Genomic DNA, 17,779 nt, shown 5'->3' on the forward strand with positions numbered 1-17,779 from the left:
AACAATAAAAATATGACATGTATTTCTACTAGTTGCGCCAAAGCTGCAAAATATATACATCAAAGTCAATAATACAGACAATGACAACATAAAACTTGCTAATCAGACGTATTTCTCAGTCTGGCTTACATAAATCTGATCGGTTGTGTCACGCAAGGCCTTCCAGAAAGACGCATTACTAAGTTGCAGCTCAAATGCTCTTACTGCAAGTACACTTTCTGCCACCGACCACTCCATTATCTCCAAATGACAGCTAAATTGGCCTGTCAACAAAGCCACTGTGATCTGTGCCTCTTCAGTGGTGCATTAGAGCTTGTTCCAACCAGATCTAGGATATGGGGCATCTCTCCCGGTCTGTAAGCCACAGGGGGAAATTAAGGGCTTTCTGGTTGCCACGGTATTCAAATATACCGCCCGGGACTCTGTGAGTGTTTGTAAGTGTGTGAGTTGGGATGCTTTCTACTTTTGGAGTAGTCTCATTTGGGAGAAGCACTGCACATCAGAGCAGACTTGTAATGACCAATGGACAGCAGATCATTAATGGGGTCCTTCACTGCCACTGGTGGATAGATTTTTAAAGTTTTTTTTAGCTGGTTCCCTTATAATTTCTCATTGATTTAAAAAAATTCTCATTGATTTAAAAAGGTCCTATATCATGATCTTACCTCCTCAAAAACATACCCGGAAATATTGTTATAAAAAGATAATATTGAAACCACTTTATGGCACTAACGAAGAAAAAATTAAGCAGGATAATCCCAGAAAACCATCTTTTGAAATTCAGTATCATTAACAAGAATGAGCTACATCAAATAAACAGCAGATAAAACCTATAATTAGACCTGGAAGTGCATTTTTCATCAGTCTTCAGCTCAAATCTTAATGTATTATATTGCAATAAAAACATATACATGATTCGAGCTATTATATATTGAATGAGAAGTCAGTATTGTATTTATTTTATTCTTTTATTTTATTTATGCTTTTATTTATTGATGTTACTATTAGTATTAATTTGTTTTTATTAGCTTCTTTTGTCCTCAACATAATTCTGCTGACTTTTAAAGTTAAATTGCTATGTGCAGCACTTGTCACACAACTGCACAACTGTCTTGTTTATAAAATGTGCCATACAAATAAACTTGGATTGGATTGTAATTATTGTGACAGGTTGACTGGTGGATGAATTTATTTATTTAGCTGCATCCATGGTTTATAATTTCTCAATGGCTTATTTAAAACTAAGTATGTTCCTAATTATTTAATTTGAGTAGATTGCATTATAGTAGGTTGGATAGTCTGTGTAGTCGCCGGTAAATCTGTCTGACCACCATCTCCACCTAGAGCTGTAGGGGAGGCGTCCCTGTTAACATCCACCTTTTATCGGCCTATAAAAAGTCCTGTTCACTTTTATGTCAACCCTTTAGAGTGTACATTTGCCAGGCTGAGTGCTTTGTACAGGGCTCTACTGTAAATAAACCAAACTCTGACTTAAAAGGTAGTGCAAAAGGCGTTAGTAAAGTTTTCCAAAATGCTAACCCATATATTCTGCCCGGAGAAAGTGCTTTGCTTTTTTTTCCAAGAGATCCTTTGAGGTAAGAAGGCAGTTTAGTTAAAAGGGGCGCAGAAATCAGACTAGCAGCTCATTTATAAACTTTTAGCTGGTCTCAAATCCACCAGGAGTTTACTGTCAGACTTAATCCACTAGACTCCATAAAGGATGTTATTGTTTGTGTGCACATGCCTATATTATTATGTATAGGACTGGGAATCGCAGAGTCCCTCACGATTTGATACGATAATACATAGCTCTTGATACAATATTATCACATGTGATAATCGTTATACTGCACATGATGTTCTGAAATATATCACTATTTTTAAGAACAAAATACATTTTAAGAACAGTATTTCTTTGTTCAACCACTACTTGTGCACATTCGATATGGAATAAACCAGTTTTAACCATGAAAACAGTGAATAGGTCGAGTGTATTTGCATAAAAGTTTCCCTTCTCTGAGCAAAAATCTAAATTGTAGCACCATCACAAAATAATTTACTAAAATATACCAAAAAATGCAAAGACGATGTTTCGATACAGCAGCCCACAAGAACAATACTGTATTACCAAATGTAGTATCACAATATATTAATTTAGCACACCCCTAATTATGAATGAATACAACTTATATATATTTAAAAAGTCTAATCTTTTGAACTACACTGCTGTTTTAAGTGGCTTGCAAGAATTTTTGCATAGACCTTGGGCTGAGAAAACAAATGAGAATTTGACCAGAGGGGCTTTGTATCCAAACCTTCGCCTTGATCCTTGAGGGGGAACTTGACAGTACTTCAGTGTTCCTCTGTGTACTTCTGTGTACAATACAATTATTGTGTGAGCGATGATAGGAGTGAGTGGGCAGGGTGGCGTGAGAGGCTCCTGCAGAGAGGACCTCGACTTGAAAGCAACGCATCTTTGGCTCTTTGCAGTCATTGACTGCATCCACTCAGAAAACACCCAAGTTTTATGCTGCTCGTGCTTTGTAATGCAGAGCCAAGTCCTTGTTTAAAGACAGGAGAGGAAAGATCATCCAAAGACCATGTTAATCAGCTTTCTCTAGACAATTAATACAGCACCTACTGTTCTGTTGGCCCATATACACTGTTGACTTCATTAAGTATTAAAAAAAATATTAGACAAAGATTACCAACACTATATGAGAGCAATAGTTGGAGGCTACCTGCATTATTGTCAACATAATATCCCACCATAAGGCTCCTATAACACAATCTGCCCACGAGCGTCTCCTCTCTGCATCCTTCACAGCCCATCTATGCCTTATTGCCATGACGATGGAGCTAATTAGTGTACAGCAACAAACAAACCAATAGTTCTCCATCACCCCGGTCATGTCCCATTACTTCAGCTTAGCCCCCCCATTCATATTTCTTATGACAGGCGCATCTGCCCAAGGAAAATGAGGCAGAGTTGTAATGGGCAGGCAGAGGATGTTGTAATTAGGAGGAGCACCTGTGGGATCACGAGTGGCTCAACACAGGTGAAAAGAACACTGACATAAGCTCTCATAAGGCAGCCCCTGCGAATGCTCCGTCTGCATCTTTATACGTCATGCATCATTTACATGTGAGGAATCCTGAGCTAGTGTAAATGCTGGCCTGACTTCACTGTACAAGTACTGTGATCATGCTAATGTGTCACTGTCGCCCACCTCCATGTTTAAGCAGCCCATCAAAGTGTGAGAGGAAACAATGATGAGAGGAGCTGAGTGCATGTGTGCCTCATGTATGCACACTGTATGAGAGAGGACCAAGAGCGGGCAAGAAATGAGACAGCAAAGAAGTGCATAGATTGATACTGCAATTACCAGGAAAGCCATCCCTCAGTTAGGAATACATCTACATACATTATAGCCAAGTCTCTCCCACTGCCACTGTGTTTCTGAGGAAGCTGGAGCCATGACTCATAGGCAACATCAGCCACAAATGAACCATACCAAAAGGTCACTGCTGGACAGCCACTGTTCAATGAAATACCTATCCATCAAATTCTGTGTCTGCTTACCAGAGAAGGAACACCTTTTCACAGTCTAAAAAACAACTGGGTGTAATAGAGTAAGAAATAAGACAGACAAGCTTCTCTTCATTTGTACAGAAGCTGGTATTTGTGAGTTAACAGTAACTCATGCAGTGTCTCAAGGTCTCATCCAATAAACATAAATGTAGCCAATTGCCTGGCACAGAGCAGATGGATACACGCAGCTTTCTAAAATGACTTACACTGAGAAGGCAATGTTTGCCACAGTGGGGCTCAGAAAAAGCCTGTTAAGTGCGCCTTTCCTGAGCTGAATAAATCCGGTTATAGTTAGCCCTAAATGTATGCAGACTGAAGACCAGCATATGCTGCGCAATATTATAGAGGAGAGTTCTGCTTGAAAACACAACACAGAAAATAAATAGGCTCAGAGTAAGCATGTAGGCGCAGTCACATTCAGACACTTCAGACAATAGAGGCAGGGCCAAAGGAGAATAGGGGGTGAGAGGGGGGTGAGAAAGACACTGTGTAAATAACCCCAAAAAAGAACAAAGAAGAGGAGGACAAGCAGATGGAAATATAAAACAACAAAGCGATGGTGTGATGCACAAGTGTGCTGCGGGCTCCACTGTGGGGAAGAGAGTGGGTCTAAACAGATGTGTGCGCACCGATCTACGGTCAGCGTGCCTCTACACAGCAATGATGACACTACACATACGAAGGAGAAAGGAAGGGAGAGGGAGAGAGAAAGAGAAAAGAGAGAAGGAGAGGGAGAGGGAGAGACACAGAGTCCTCCTCTCCCTACAGTGCAGTGAATAGGGCAGTGCACAGAGCTCACTGGGGATGTGTGACTGTGTCAGTGAGGATCCTGGTGGTCACAAAACTAGATGTTTGTCAAAGTGCATATGCGATTTATTTTAACATAAATAAAATAAATCACATATTCAATCCTTCATCTGTAAACTGCACATTGTAATGCAGGCCTGATAACAGTGAATGAGCCTCTGTGAAAATCTGTTTCTAAGGAAAAAGGGATAAAAATGGAAAATACATGGGCAGGGTGGGGAATTGTTTAACGAAAAAACTGGACAAGTGAAGAAAAGAACTACTGCCATCTGCTGGTCATCATAGGGACTGCAAACATGACCATGTTTTTGTAGCTATGCAACAGTTTGAAATTCATATTAGACAAGAGCAGTGTTTGAGCAAGATCATTGTATCAATTATATGGTGTAGGTGGGATTTTTGTACTCATATAGAAGTGATCCAAAGAGTGTACAAACTAATGAGATAAACTGGATCATTATGAATTCCATTTATAAAGTGAGGTCATTTTAAGCATAAAAGAAAAAAACATTTGGATTGCATTTAGTTGGACAAATGAGAAAAGAAAAAAAGAATGAAAAGGATGTAGTGTATAATCAGAGCAGTTTCCAGGCCACAGGTGGGGACAGACTGGTTTGTTTTCAGAGTGCGTCCTTCACACAGACTGACCGATCTCCAGCCCTTCTCTCTTCTAGAGCGATGCAGTGCTCCAACACTTGTCATTATGTTGTGCATTCTGTGACCTACAGTCTTGTCTCTAAGCTACAGTGTGTGCTCATGCCCACAGGGCCTGAACTCCATCTGTACCCACACATAACGACACTCATTGCAATAGGACACTTATGCCTCTAGAGGTGCGTCTCTCCTCTTGCATTTTTCTTTGTGGTATTGGAAATTCAAATGATCTGTCTTCTTGCAGTGACTATTTCCCGTTTTTATGCACACTTGAATTTCATGTAGCACCTGCTCTTATTTCTGCAGTTTTGGACTGGCATAAGGAGAATATCTGGGACTGGGATTAGAAAGAATTACAGAATTCAAGTACAACCTAATAGTATTACCAATAATTAAAAATATAAAAGCAATATAATGGCAATAGCAATAACTAAAATGAGTTTTAATTATAGCAGACCTATTATGCAAAATCAACTTTTAACCAGGTTATAGTTGTTTCCTTTCATTTACTCATCCCAAATAGTATCTGGAGTGATTAGTACATGTTTGTGCAATCTTTAAATTGCTTATTTTCAAGATGCCATATTGCAGACCTACCCCAGTTCTTATCATAAACCCACTGCTCTGTACTTAGTTCATTCTTCAGTTTTATTTTCTTAATTGGTGATGCATATAGGATTCTGCAGCATCACATACATACAAATAAATAAAAAAAAAACTGCTGCTTGCTAGTGTAATGTGCAGGTATCCATCAGAGGTGTGGACTCTTTATTGTCATGATGTTTACAGCAATGACAGCTCTCACTGGGCATGGGAATTTTCTACTGCAAAGTGAGCGGACTCGTTTTTTTTTTGTTTTTTTTAAATCAAGTCGTTCTAGATATTATGAAAACATACGGATTATAACAATGATCTATGGGTGTCAGAGACTGTAGCTATATAGCAGAAACAAGCACAGTAGGTTTTCTTTGAAGGCCTCAGCTGACTGACTGTAACTAGTTTTGTGTACCACGGGTGTTGGTGAGTTTGTGTACTTTTTTGGTCACACTCAATAGTTGCCCTTTGATGTTATTTCAGAGCTGCATCTGTGGTCAGCACTTAAATTAATATGTAACCTTTGAGTTCAACCTGTACATGTTCTGGAGCACCTGAGCCACTAAACTCAACCATGTCCAGTGCGGGGCCCATATGGTGGGGCCACGGGAACAAAGTGACACCTGCACTTAGTTACAACCCTGCTTATACAAAAATATCTCTCTGTAAACTACAATCTCTATTTCATTTCTACCACATAACATATTTACATCACCAAGTTTCCTTTTATTGATTTGAAAATGCCAAATATGCCGAAAATAAAGTATTAACATGTTTTAAAAGCTTCACTTTTGTTTTTTTTTACACTAACTCTCTCCTTCCACAATTAGCTGCATCCTGCTAATGAAACTGCACATTGCATCAGGTTTGTCAAGTTACTGTGTACAGTTTTCGATCATGCTTTAGTATATTTGGGTCAGTGACCTGACGTTGGCATTTTTGTGTCCAGAAGCCCCATGTATCAAGTGCTGACATCACTCTGTGGACCATGCTGGACTCTAAAGTGGAAACAAGATGCAGATTTGGCTTTTTACTTTTTGCTGGTGATGCCTTTGTGGAGAAGTATAAATGCCACAATTTTGGATGTCATTCAGTGCAATGTTCAAAATGTGCTTAAAACTGCTCGTAAATATTACATTTGAAATCAGTGCTTGGTGTGAGCAGTCAGCACTGATGCTTTTGTTTCTCTTTGATGGATAAAGTATAAACCAGTTTAGAATGAAAATGTATGAAAAATGTAATTCAGTAACACAAAAATTGTCATTCAGTGAAACAGAATTTGTCATTTGGTGAGACAAACCTGTGACTGTTGTAGGTAACATTAAACATTTAACTAAAAAACATCTGCATTTCTTTTACAATTTTATTTGCATGATTTATTATACAGATAAAACTATATATGCTACTATATTAAAGTGTATATATGTTTCAGTGATGGTTTTTCTTATTCACCCCGACATAGTGGTGGTGGATAAGAAACAGAGCAGAGCCGTGGTGGTGGATGTCGCAATACCAAGTGATGGTATCAGGAAAAAGGAACACGAGAAACTAGAGAAATACCAGGGACTCAAGGAGGAGCTGGAGAGAGTCTGGAAAGTAAAGGCGTCAGTGGTGCCCGTGGTGATCGGAGCACTCAGGGCCGTAACCCCCAAACTGGAAGAGTGGCTACAACAGATACCGGGAAAAACAAAGGACATCTCAATCCAGAAAAGTGCAGTACTGGGAACAGCAAAGATACTGCACAGAACTCTCAGGCTCCCAGGCTTCTGGTAGAGGAGCCGAGCTGAATGAGGGTGACAGAGACCTACCACCGTGGAAGGTGGAAAATAAATCACATAAGGGAAGGAGATTAGGTTTGGTAGATTAATTAGTAATTATTCAAAATTCAATGGGACAGTAAATATATTAAAGATAGTTAGATGTTGCTAGTGCGATTTGGTTGAGTTTTCACACTGTTTGTTTCAAAAGAAAAGCCTTTTTTTTGTATTTCAGTTGAACCGTCATTCGGTAACATGGCAGATGTCATGTAGTGAAATGCTGATATTAGAGTGAAATGTATCAGAAAAATTTTGTTTTGACAAAAAAATTGATTTTTACATAAGAACTTAAATTTAAACAGGGAAAGTGCTAAAATGCTTAGGTTTTAGCCCAGGGGTCTCCAACCTTTTTCCTCCGGTGAGCTACTTTTATAAAACAGAGATGACAAGAGAGCTACTCATTTTAGTGGTCACAAGAAATTGAGTAAATATAAGGGCCACAGCGAGCCTTAAATGAGGTACAGTTAGATGCCTATAAAACATAAATCATTATTCATTTATTAGTGTACAAATTTAGGCATCAAAATGATACATGTACAATAGTAATAGCCATTTAAATAATCAAATTTGACTTATTCAGCATAATACTTTCATAAATTCATTCAATTCATAAATCCCTTGGTGAGCTACTTGAAAGGGAGTGGAGAGCTACCAGTAGCTCCTGAGCTACAGGTTGGAGACCCCTGTTTTAGCCAATTTGAAATGTTTTACTGAATGTTAAAAGTCAATGCCATATTAGGTCAAATTGTGAAGTTCTTCAAAACTTTAAATAAAAAAAAACATTGGCCTACTATTTATTGGAGATCTCAGTTAGTGGTTTTCATAATTTTCAATAATACAAGTAATTTTAAATGTAATAAAAATCTTAACAATATGTCTGTGCTATGTGCAAAATTGCAATGCAAAAATGAACGACTATACATACTGACAAGCTTGAAAACTAAAAACACCAGAGGAAAGTGGCCAGAGTAATGCATAAAATAACATTCTTACGTAAGTTATATTGTCATTTACCCTGAAATGTAAATAATTTCAGATGTAGCAAAGTTATGTAACATAAACAGATGAGGACAGAGCAGTGTCCAAACCAAGGAAAGCACGATCCTCCTCACTGCAGCAGCGAGGAAAGATCCATTACTGAAGACAGAGCCAGCGTGTCGTATGAGCCATGGGTGAGAGAATAATCTGAACACACATCCTGAAAACAACATATGCTGGTAAATCTGCAGTCAGACCAATCACAAACTGCAAAGACACGAGACGGTCCAAATGAAATCCCACAGGTTCGTCTGGTATATGAGCCCATTACTATTCTGATCGGCTCTGACCAAGCTCTGCGTCAGATAGGAATTAAACATGCATCAGCCTCAGCGAGCACAGGGGGCTAAGCAAAGGGCAATTTGTCTCATTTAACTGCTGCCTGTCTGCCATGTCTGCCAAATGAAATGGAATTATGCTGCACTTTTGCTTTTCTAAAAGGTTGTTCTGTTTTACATAAAACACAATCAATGCCGTTCTGATGGGCCCATGCTCCGGTTTGGTGGAAATGTCACTGTCTAGGTGTATGCATCCTTCTGCTTTTGCCCAACAACATGCTGTTGCTGCAAAAGAAAAAAAAAACAAAAACAAAAAAACTTCACAGTAATGCTCCAACATCACCACAAGGGGTCACTGTCTTACTGCAAATACCATCAGGTCAACAGCTTTGATACCATGAAATATACACGATGGCCTAATGAGATTACAGTAAATACTTCAAAGCAAAACAGTCACTGTGCTAGAGTTGTGAAGAGTTAATTCAGTTTAGTTGTAAGCATCAACTAAAAGCTTTGACTTTGACCTGAAGAACGTCAAGAGTGTTTTTTTTTGTTTTGTTTTTTTTTTGTCTTTCAGAATATTAAGTGAAATATATGTAATATAGTGTCGGACATCAATGATATCATCTATAATAAGCACAATAATAGAGCACTATATTGATCTGAAAGAATGCATTATTATCTGGTAACCACTAGATGGCAGCAAGAAAATATATTTTGTATCACATGTAGTATTACAGCCAAATTGTCAGAGCCAAACTAAGTCTTGTGCAAGTTAAATGTGCTGAAACTGACAAACTACGCAAAATTCCTTCAGAAGAGGGAATGTATACTGTAAATGTATAACAAAGTAACTTTACAAAACTTGAGGGAGATGTTATTTTTGTTTGTCTTATGGAAAAGGTAATCAGTTAATTTGCTTAACACGTGTCCGTGTTCTTTCCATGGAGCTAACCCCCTGGTTCCAGAAATACATTTCTCATTAATTTCCCAGACTTTCCAGCTAAAAACAGTAATATTAAAAGTTTGAAAGCTCACTCAGGCATAATCAGCTAAGTGGTGACTAATGACCACAATAATTTTATTTAAAATCAGTTTCTGGAGTTATTGCGACGTTTCACAGAATTTAGCATTTTCATAAAATGTGCTTTTTGTGCTTAAAACAACCATGTTATGGATATCAGTTACCATTTACCTGGTTAGGCTCTGCTATGCCTTTGAACTCTTAATATTTGATTTTTTTGAAAAGTCTAAGGGAAAAATTAAAAGAAAGTTTACTTCCAGAAACGGAGCGGGTGATCACTGTTGAGCTCCTTTGTGCTTATCGTGTATTATTTATCATCTTCTTTAGACCAAAACAGTGTAGTAAAACAAGAGAGCAGTACTTACATCAAACTCATTGAGAGCAGCTGCTAGCTCCCCGATGCCGGCGTGTCCATGCTTCTCCTCAGTGGGAGAGTTGGCCTGGGCTGCACTGGAGATGCCCCCTATGGCCTCCTGCACCTGCTTGAACACGTAGTCCCGGTTGGCGCGGGTGGCAGCCACATCCGGGTGGCGCAGAAAGGCCTGTGAGGCTGTGTACAACATGGTGGCATTCTTCTTCAGGGCCCCACGAGCAGCGGCCATCTCATCTCGACACTGGGGATCTTTGAGCTCCTGGAAAACATTCTTTGTTTAGGTCTTTACAACGGGCAGGATGTATACAGCAGTGGCCTCCCAAATTAAATAGTCTAACATTAGCTCAAGTGTTGAAAAAGCACTTTGTGCAACATTAAATGAACTCTGCAGTGTCAGCAGATGAGCATCCCTAAAGCTGAACAGGTTTCAGTAGCTGCAGGAACATGGCGCAGGCTACAGTTCTGCCAACAGAAAAGTATGAAGTTAGTATAAGTTAGTATGAAGTCAAGTCCCTTTTGTCACTCTTGAGTTGTATTAGAAAAGCAATCATGTGTTATCCTTTCGCTCCAATCACACTGATGCACATGATCTGCAATTTTTTTTAACGCTCACTAGTGCTGGGGGTTATGGTCTTTCAAACAGCTGAAGCTTTGTACTTTTTTATTCTTCTTATATGCTATTATTTAAGAAAAGAAACCACCTTAAATTACCTGTTTATAGACTGAATTGTACGTAACTGCACAATATCCTTGTTTTTCAAGTAAGTCAAGGAGTAAACTTTTTCATAAAAATCCTTGATTTTTTTTTACCTCAACCATTAAAAATCCAAATGAACCAAAATAATTAAATTAATTGCCCAGCCCTAACTCTCATACATTTTTTCTTTCCCAGTTGTGGCAGTGCGCTGCATTGTACATCACAATAAACTCTGCTGTTGTAGAAGAATGCACATTACAACTGATCATCTTCGCTCTTACCTGCTGTCTCCTGGCTGCTACATAATTAAGCTTCACCATCTCTTTTCCAAACTCCTTGAAGCGGTTAGCCAGATCCTGTTCGTTGGTGGCATTCTTTACTCCCTCTAAAGCCTCCTCCACCTGTCACAACACAATAGATCAATATGCTTTTTGTCAGGCGCGTCTAGTGATAGTAGTATTAATAACACTATTAATCGTTCAGTGATGATAGTACTAAGACATGGTGCTAAACTTTTAGAACATGAACCAACTCTTTGTGGCCAATGAGGGAGTACTTCTCCTGTATTGCGGACTATAAATCAGAGGTCACTCTTGTGACTGATCGTAAGTGTGCTGTGCTTACTTAAAATACAGCCCCTCAGAAAAGTGATGACATTATATATCAAGAATGGCCCGTTCCTCATCTATACATCTATATGTGTACGTACAATGGGTTGAAACATACTGGACTTCTGGTCACTTTGTAGCTCCAGTGTTTCTTATTTCAGTAGGATTTTACAGGAGAGAGGAATCTTATGTTGATAAATGTAAAAGAACTGAAATGCATCAGATTAATTTTAAACATGTTACAAGTATATATTTAGAGAATGTGGATGCATGCTAGTCCTACTGTCAAATAAATTTAAATTAACATTCAAAATGTCCTTGTGCCTGTTACTAATTATTTTTCACTTTGTGACTGTAAGTATAATTTGACTAACGACTAACAATTTTGAGATGCGTGAGGAGTCTCATGACATCGGCCATGTCGGCGAGGATGAGGAGACGGGTGACAGCAGACAGCAGGGCCCGGGCAGCTCGCACCATCGTCCCTCGTTTGACAGAGGAGCACGGGTCATCAGCAAACTCAGAGGAAGCCATCCGCATGGTCTCACCTGGGACAACAGAAGGACAATTAACATGCAGCATTTTGATTTATTATGAGCACTGGAATCGCTCCCTTAAGAGGATCCTGTTGTGATATGAAAGCTCCACAGTAAAACTGAAAGGTCAGAGCTACTCCATGGTGCTGTTGAGTAGTACCCCTCAGTGTAACCATTTTCAGGCATAAAGATATCCACAAAGACGACTCATGGGCATTGCTTTTAAGGATGAGTGGAGTTTGTCGCTGGAGGCACATATAGAACACTGTCTGGTATGTATGGGAATCCTTCCTCTGGGAGAAGGACAGGACTTCCTGTATAATCTACTTTGTTCACCATTAAAAAGTATCATACACAGCTCTCACTGTTAGGAACATTGTGACAACATGTTCAAATCCTCCTTCTTTTTTCTAAATGCTGAACTAAAGATTTGTCCTCAGTAGAAAGCAGCGGTGTGTGGTTTTACTGACATGTTGAAATCAATATATTGAAACCTAAAACTGAGAGTTATATTAAAATTAATTTAATACCAATTAAAAGTACACTGCAACAACTGAAAACTGTATGAGAACAGTACTACATGGTGATGTAGGAGCAGAGTCAGTGTATGGAAACAGTCTAATACATGGTGATGTAGCAGCATAGACAGTGTTTAACTTGTTTAAACAGCAGCAAAGACCAAGTGTAGCTGACAGAGCAGAACGGGGAAAACAGCACATACACAGCACTGTGCTCCATTTGCTTTTCTGCTGATGTAGTCATCGAACAGGCAGTCCTATTCCATTTAGGGACAAACATTTGAATTACTTAAAAGGCACAATGATCATATTTCTTCTTTCTTATGACTGCAGAAAAAATGATTTTGTACCTACAATACTTTTGGAACATTTTTTAATGACATGTCCATATCTCGTATTCATCCAGTGTGTTTCATGGCAACATTTCAAAGATTTTCAGATGAAAAAAAAGACGCTAAATCCAAATGGTGATGATGGCTTCTAGCTCCAGCTCCTAGTCTTTTAACTCTTTTGGGATCAACCACAAGAGTCTTAGGCAGTTAGGAAAGAATTTACGCTGAGTTTGGAGAATCTTCGTAACAACTGAAATCATGTGGTCCTAAAACAAATTATAATAAATTGTGTTTATGCAGATCACTGTATGTTTTAAGTCTGGAGTGGTCACATTTTGAAGGCATTACGTACTGTGCAAAGATTGACCATATGCTCCTTTCAAAAGGTACAGGTTCCTTTTCCTGAGTCCTTTCCAAACTAAGCAGACTCAGACAGTACTCCTCATGTAAGACCATATTCCCGTCAAAAGTTGGAAGTTTTTATGCCAATTTGAGGTATTCAGATCAAGCCTAATCACCTCCCACCCATGAGCCTCTCAGTTGTGAAAAAGGAACTAGTCTGGAGACAGGATTTTGACTCTCCCCCTCATGAGCATTGCACAGTGTAAACAGTAAGTTAAGCAGGACTGTTCTTGCCCAAGTACAGATCGACCGCTCTACCAATGATGTTTATGTCAAGACTGGGATTTGAACTGCCAACCTTCAGATGAGTGAACAAAATTCTACCAACTGAGCTACTGCTGTGTACTGTACAGTCTATTTAGAGCGGAAAGTTAAACATATTAAAAAGTTAAAAGTATTGGAAAAAAAAACTAATCGAACAACATCAAATCTGACCTTGCTTTCGGACATCCTCCACAGCGGCGATGAGCTCCTCCTTCAGGTCCTGGCTGTCTTTGGCGATCTGCTCCCCCTTCTCCAGAAAGTTCTGAGTGGCTTGCTCGACAGACACAGCCAGCACATGGGCCTTCTTAGAGCGACCCTTCTTCTTACTGGATGGCCCTTTGTTGCTCGTGTTCACCAACGTAGTCACCTGAAAAAAACAAAAGGACAATTCTGAAGTGTAGAAGAGCCATGTACTGTACCTTTTCACAGTCAACACACAGTAATGATGAGAGGTGACAGGACTGAGGTGGAGAAAATGACATAGTTTGAGGTTCCTACAATAGAAGACTAATGCACAGGCAGCAGTGAGATCCTGTGGAAAGCTGCTAAAAGCAAAGTGCTGTTGGGTCTGGCAGCTCTCCCTCTGTGGGTGAATACTTGAATGATGCATGCTCAGTGTCAGTGATGGTTACAGGAATAGAAGTGCAGACATAAGACCCATGTCATATCTTTTGTACAAAAAGTGTGAAGCTTTTCGATTTTTTTTTAAAGCCTTAATAATAATCATTATACATCATTTAAATGCTGTAAGATACATGCAAACCCCATATTTTGAATTGAAAAAGTTGTGTGTGTTACACATTTATACTTTAGGAACGGAATAGGGCTGTTAAAGAAGGCCTATTTTTCTTGCTATTTTGATTGAAAATTTTATAAAAAGAAAGAAGTCTGCTGACTTCCACGATAAAAAACTGTGGTGCAGTTGGGAGCTGACGTCACTGTCATCACAACACAGAGTTGTTGGCACCTCCAATGGATGGCTGCACATAACAGGGAGTAGCAGATTTGAGGGTTTTTTTCCCCCATTTCCACCAAAATGATCCTACACACATCACAGATCAAGAAAACAAAATTGGAGAACAAAGTGAGTACAGAGCAGTGGGCGTATGCCAGTGGCGGTGAAAACAGGGGTTGATCAAAGAACAAACGTCTTGAATACAGGAGAATAAAAATTACTCAAACATTCATGAATGATGCCAAATACAACTTCAAGAGGGTAAATGTGAAGGGGAAACAACTATAATGTGATTAAAAGCTAACAGTTGATTTTGCATAATAGGCCCCACTTAAAATAATAATTAAATCATAATTGTACATTGTCTGCTCCCTGGCTTCAGTGGAATTGCAGCCTGATTCACTGCAACAGTGTAGTCTCATTTGGAGATAAATGGTTTATGTCAGAAAAACATGTCAGATTAGTTTGCCATTATAATTCTAGACCCAAAGCTAAAAATGTGACAGATTTCCTGAAATAGGTTCACTTACATAGATATTTATGTGTGTGTGTGTGTGCGTGTGCGTGTGTGCGTGTGTGTGTGGGTGGGTGTGTGCGTGTGTGTGCATGTGAGTGAGAAACTGTTCTGTAATTTATTGTTATAATTCTATGAGTTATATCATATAACTTATCAAAAGGTTCAGGCCAAGTCCCCATTTGTGCTTTATGTGTCTCATGTCTACAGAACTCAAAACCAAACTGTGCCACACTGAAAGAACACGTATTGACTTTTTTTGACCTTTAAACCATGATATATTTGTCTCTCTCATCAAAAACATTCCTGGAGTTATATTTTGCTTCATAGAGAGAACTTCAGACTTTAGTTTTCATGCACATTAACCATCACCAGGCACATTTTGTGGTCATGGATCAAATACAAGAATTTTAGAGAAACACTAACACTGAACATGAGGCATACAGCATTAGAGACTACACCCACAGGCTGCTGCTGCTGCTGCTGCTGCTGCTGCTGCTGCTGCTGCTACAGTGGACTCCATGCGTAGCCGTACCATTACTGTACATAATCAGGGCTAATGACTGTCATAAGTTGGCTGCCTATACCAGTGCACAGCCACTGCCAACAGCTGGCAGTGCCACTGTGAATCACCGGCTACATTATAAATATGTCTACAGGATTTGTGAGAAAAACAGCTCTGTGTGGGTCAAAAAAGGTGTGTGACCTAAAACTATGAGGAACATCTTAACATTAACAGCAGATAAGTCTACAACATTTGAATTGTGTTTCCTTGTTTTTCTTGCCCACGCATGACAAGAGTAAGGCATGTGCTCATTTATTTATTAACAAACTGGCTGCTGAGGTTTGCATTTGCAAGAGCTCTTGTTCAGATCTCTGCATATTTCCATTTTTGCAGAAACTCTACAGCACCTACACTTTTCCACCTCCTGACTTCCTCACTTGACGACACCCGCTTTGTGGAGACAGCAGAAAATCAGCTCATTTGTGAATCTAGCTTTAATAAATGAGGACATCGACTAAACATCACTACTTTTAAGGGGTTCCTAAGAGCTGTCCATATCTGAAGAGTCACAAACTTGCAACAGAAAGGAGATCGCTTGTAAATTTTTCAAGCACAGAAGCCTGACACATTCATACACAGAGCATAGACTGTATACTTAAAGGAGTGCAGTGTAACTTTTCTGGTGAAGGGTCCGTCATCTGCTTCTCTCCATGGAGATGCTGCCTGGAATGTTCCACAGTATGGCATTACATTACCATTTATTTGTATGGAGGCAGCAGGCAACACCACAGGGCCAAGTTACATGTCAGATTTGTGGAGAGGCGAGCCCATTCACAGGAAATTTTTAGATGAATAAAAGCCCATGCCAGTAAAAACAGGTGGACAAGCAGGTGGCGGACTCTCCACTAGTAAAGTTGCACAGTCCAACTTTAACTTAGAGCTGTGCATAGGCTCAAAATTAAAAATAGTGATGAAATTAGGCGGGTGAACAGTCACATAAAAAAAACATCCAGGCTGAGGAGTTTCAGCTTGAGTGATGGTACATCTCGAGGTCCTCAGACTGCACAGCTTTTTACTGTGTTCACTGAGGCATCCTGCTTTAATCACTGTCACTTTCACTGAGCCACTGCAAATGACCAATAGCTGCTCCTTAATTTTAGTTCAGCCATGGAAAAACTGGGCTGGAACAAGCACCCCACACATTTAAAATAATCTCTTAAAAGAAGTAGTAGTAAAAATAGGTCTTAAAGGTGCACTGTGTAATGCTTTTCTCCATGGAGACGTTATTGCTTTGTCTGGAATGTTTCAAAGTTTGGTTTAACATCTTTCTATCTTCATGAAGACCAAACCAGACCAACCAAAGTGTTGCAGGTCAGATCTGTGGAGAGGCGACCCCACTCACAGTCAGAATCCCTGTTTTTCTAAGTATTTTTGAACTAGAAAACCTGTAATTGAATAAACACGGTATCCCCAGGTGTGTCTACCGCAAATGTAAGACTTTTTAAAGACCTTTTTAAGACCACTTAAATGAAAATTAAGACCAACATCACTCCCATTATGCGGGCAAAAAAACACCAGATCCAATTCTAGATAATGACTAACCTAACTACCGTACTATATCTAGAATCTAAGGCTACGTTTATATGATGACGGTCTAAACAAAAGACGCAAAAGTGGCGCCGCGTCATCACTTTTTATTCTGCGTTCAGACGAGCGTTTTCGCGAGGAAATCTGCATGCATATGGTGACGCAAAAGTGTGTGGAATTCGATTGTGTATGCATGCCAGGCGGCTCAGTGGTGATGCTAGGTGATGAGCAGATCTGACCAGAGTTTTACGTCTTGGGCAGTGTAGACGGAACTGATTGTCTACTCATTGCCGCCGGCCTGAAACCAAAGTATCGTTTGTGCATACTCCAAATTAGACGTTCATTCACGATACATGATTTCACGTTGTTGTGTTTTTTTTACTCCCTCCGTTTAACATTGCACTGCAGCCCAGTTGAGTATACAAAAGAAATTTCAGACCTTTGTGAAAAAAATAAGACTTGGACAACATAATTTATGACTTTTTAAGGCCTTAATTTAGGAATATGAAACTTAAGACCTTTTTCAAGACTTTTAAGACCCTCTGGCTGCCCTGATAAATGTAAGATAGAGCTGCTTAAAGTCATACTGTGGAAATCCAGTTAGAGAAATGACATATCCATAGAAACAAGCAGGTGACGGACCCCTAACAAAACAGTTACATAATGCACCTTTGAAGTTACAGA

At 39.4% G+C, this 17,779-nt stretch overlaps 1 protein-coding gene across 1 annotated transcript in view; it reads right to left on the bottom strand.

Annotated features, from left to right (window-relative positions):
- ctnna2 (catenin (cadherin-associated protein), alpha 2) overlaps window positions 1-17,779 on the bottom strand; it is a 303,010-nt gene that overhangs the window by 263,308 nt on the left and 21,923 nt on the right. Inside the window, exons 3-6 of the mRNA XM_020930497.2 lie at window positions 13,706-13,901; window positions 11,864-12,030; window positions 11,156-11,275; window positions 10,170-10,436 (exon numbers count right to left, since the gene is read on the bottom strand). Coding sequence (XP_020786156.1) covers window positions 10,170-10,436; window positions 11,156-11,275; window positions 11,864-12,030; window positions 13,706-13,901 — 750 coding nt within the window. The remainder of the gene's footprint in view (window positions 1-10,169; window positions 10,437-11,155; window positions 11,276-11,863; window positions 12,031-13,705; window positions 13,902-17,779) is intronic.

This window comes from Boleophthalmus pectinirostris, unplaced genomic scaffold (assembly GCF_026225935.1).
Source record: "Boleophthalmus pectinirostris isolate CB_2022bp ecotype Guang Dong unplaced genomic scaffold, ASM2622593v1 HiC_scaffold_22, whole genome shotgun sequence".
Classification (NCBI taxonomy): domain Eukaryota; kingdom Metazoa; phylum Chordata; class Actinopteri; order Gobiiformes; family Gobiidae; genus Boleophthalmus; species Boleophthalmus pectinirostris.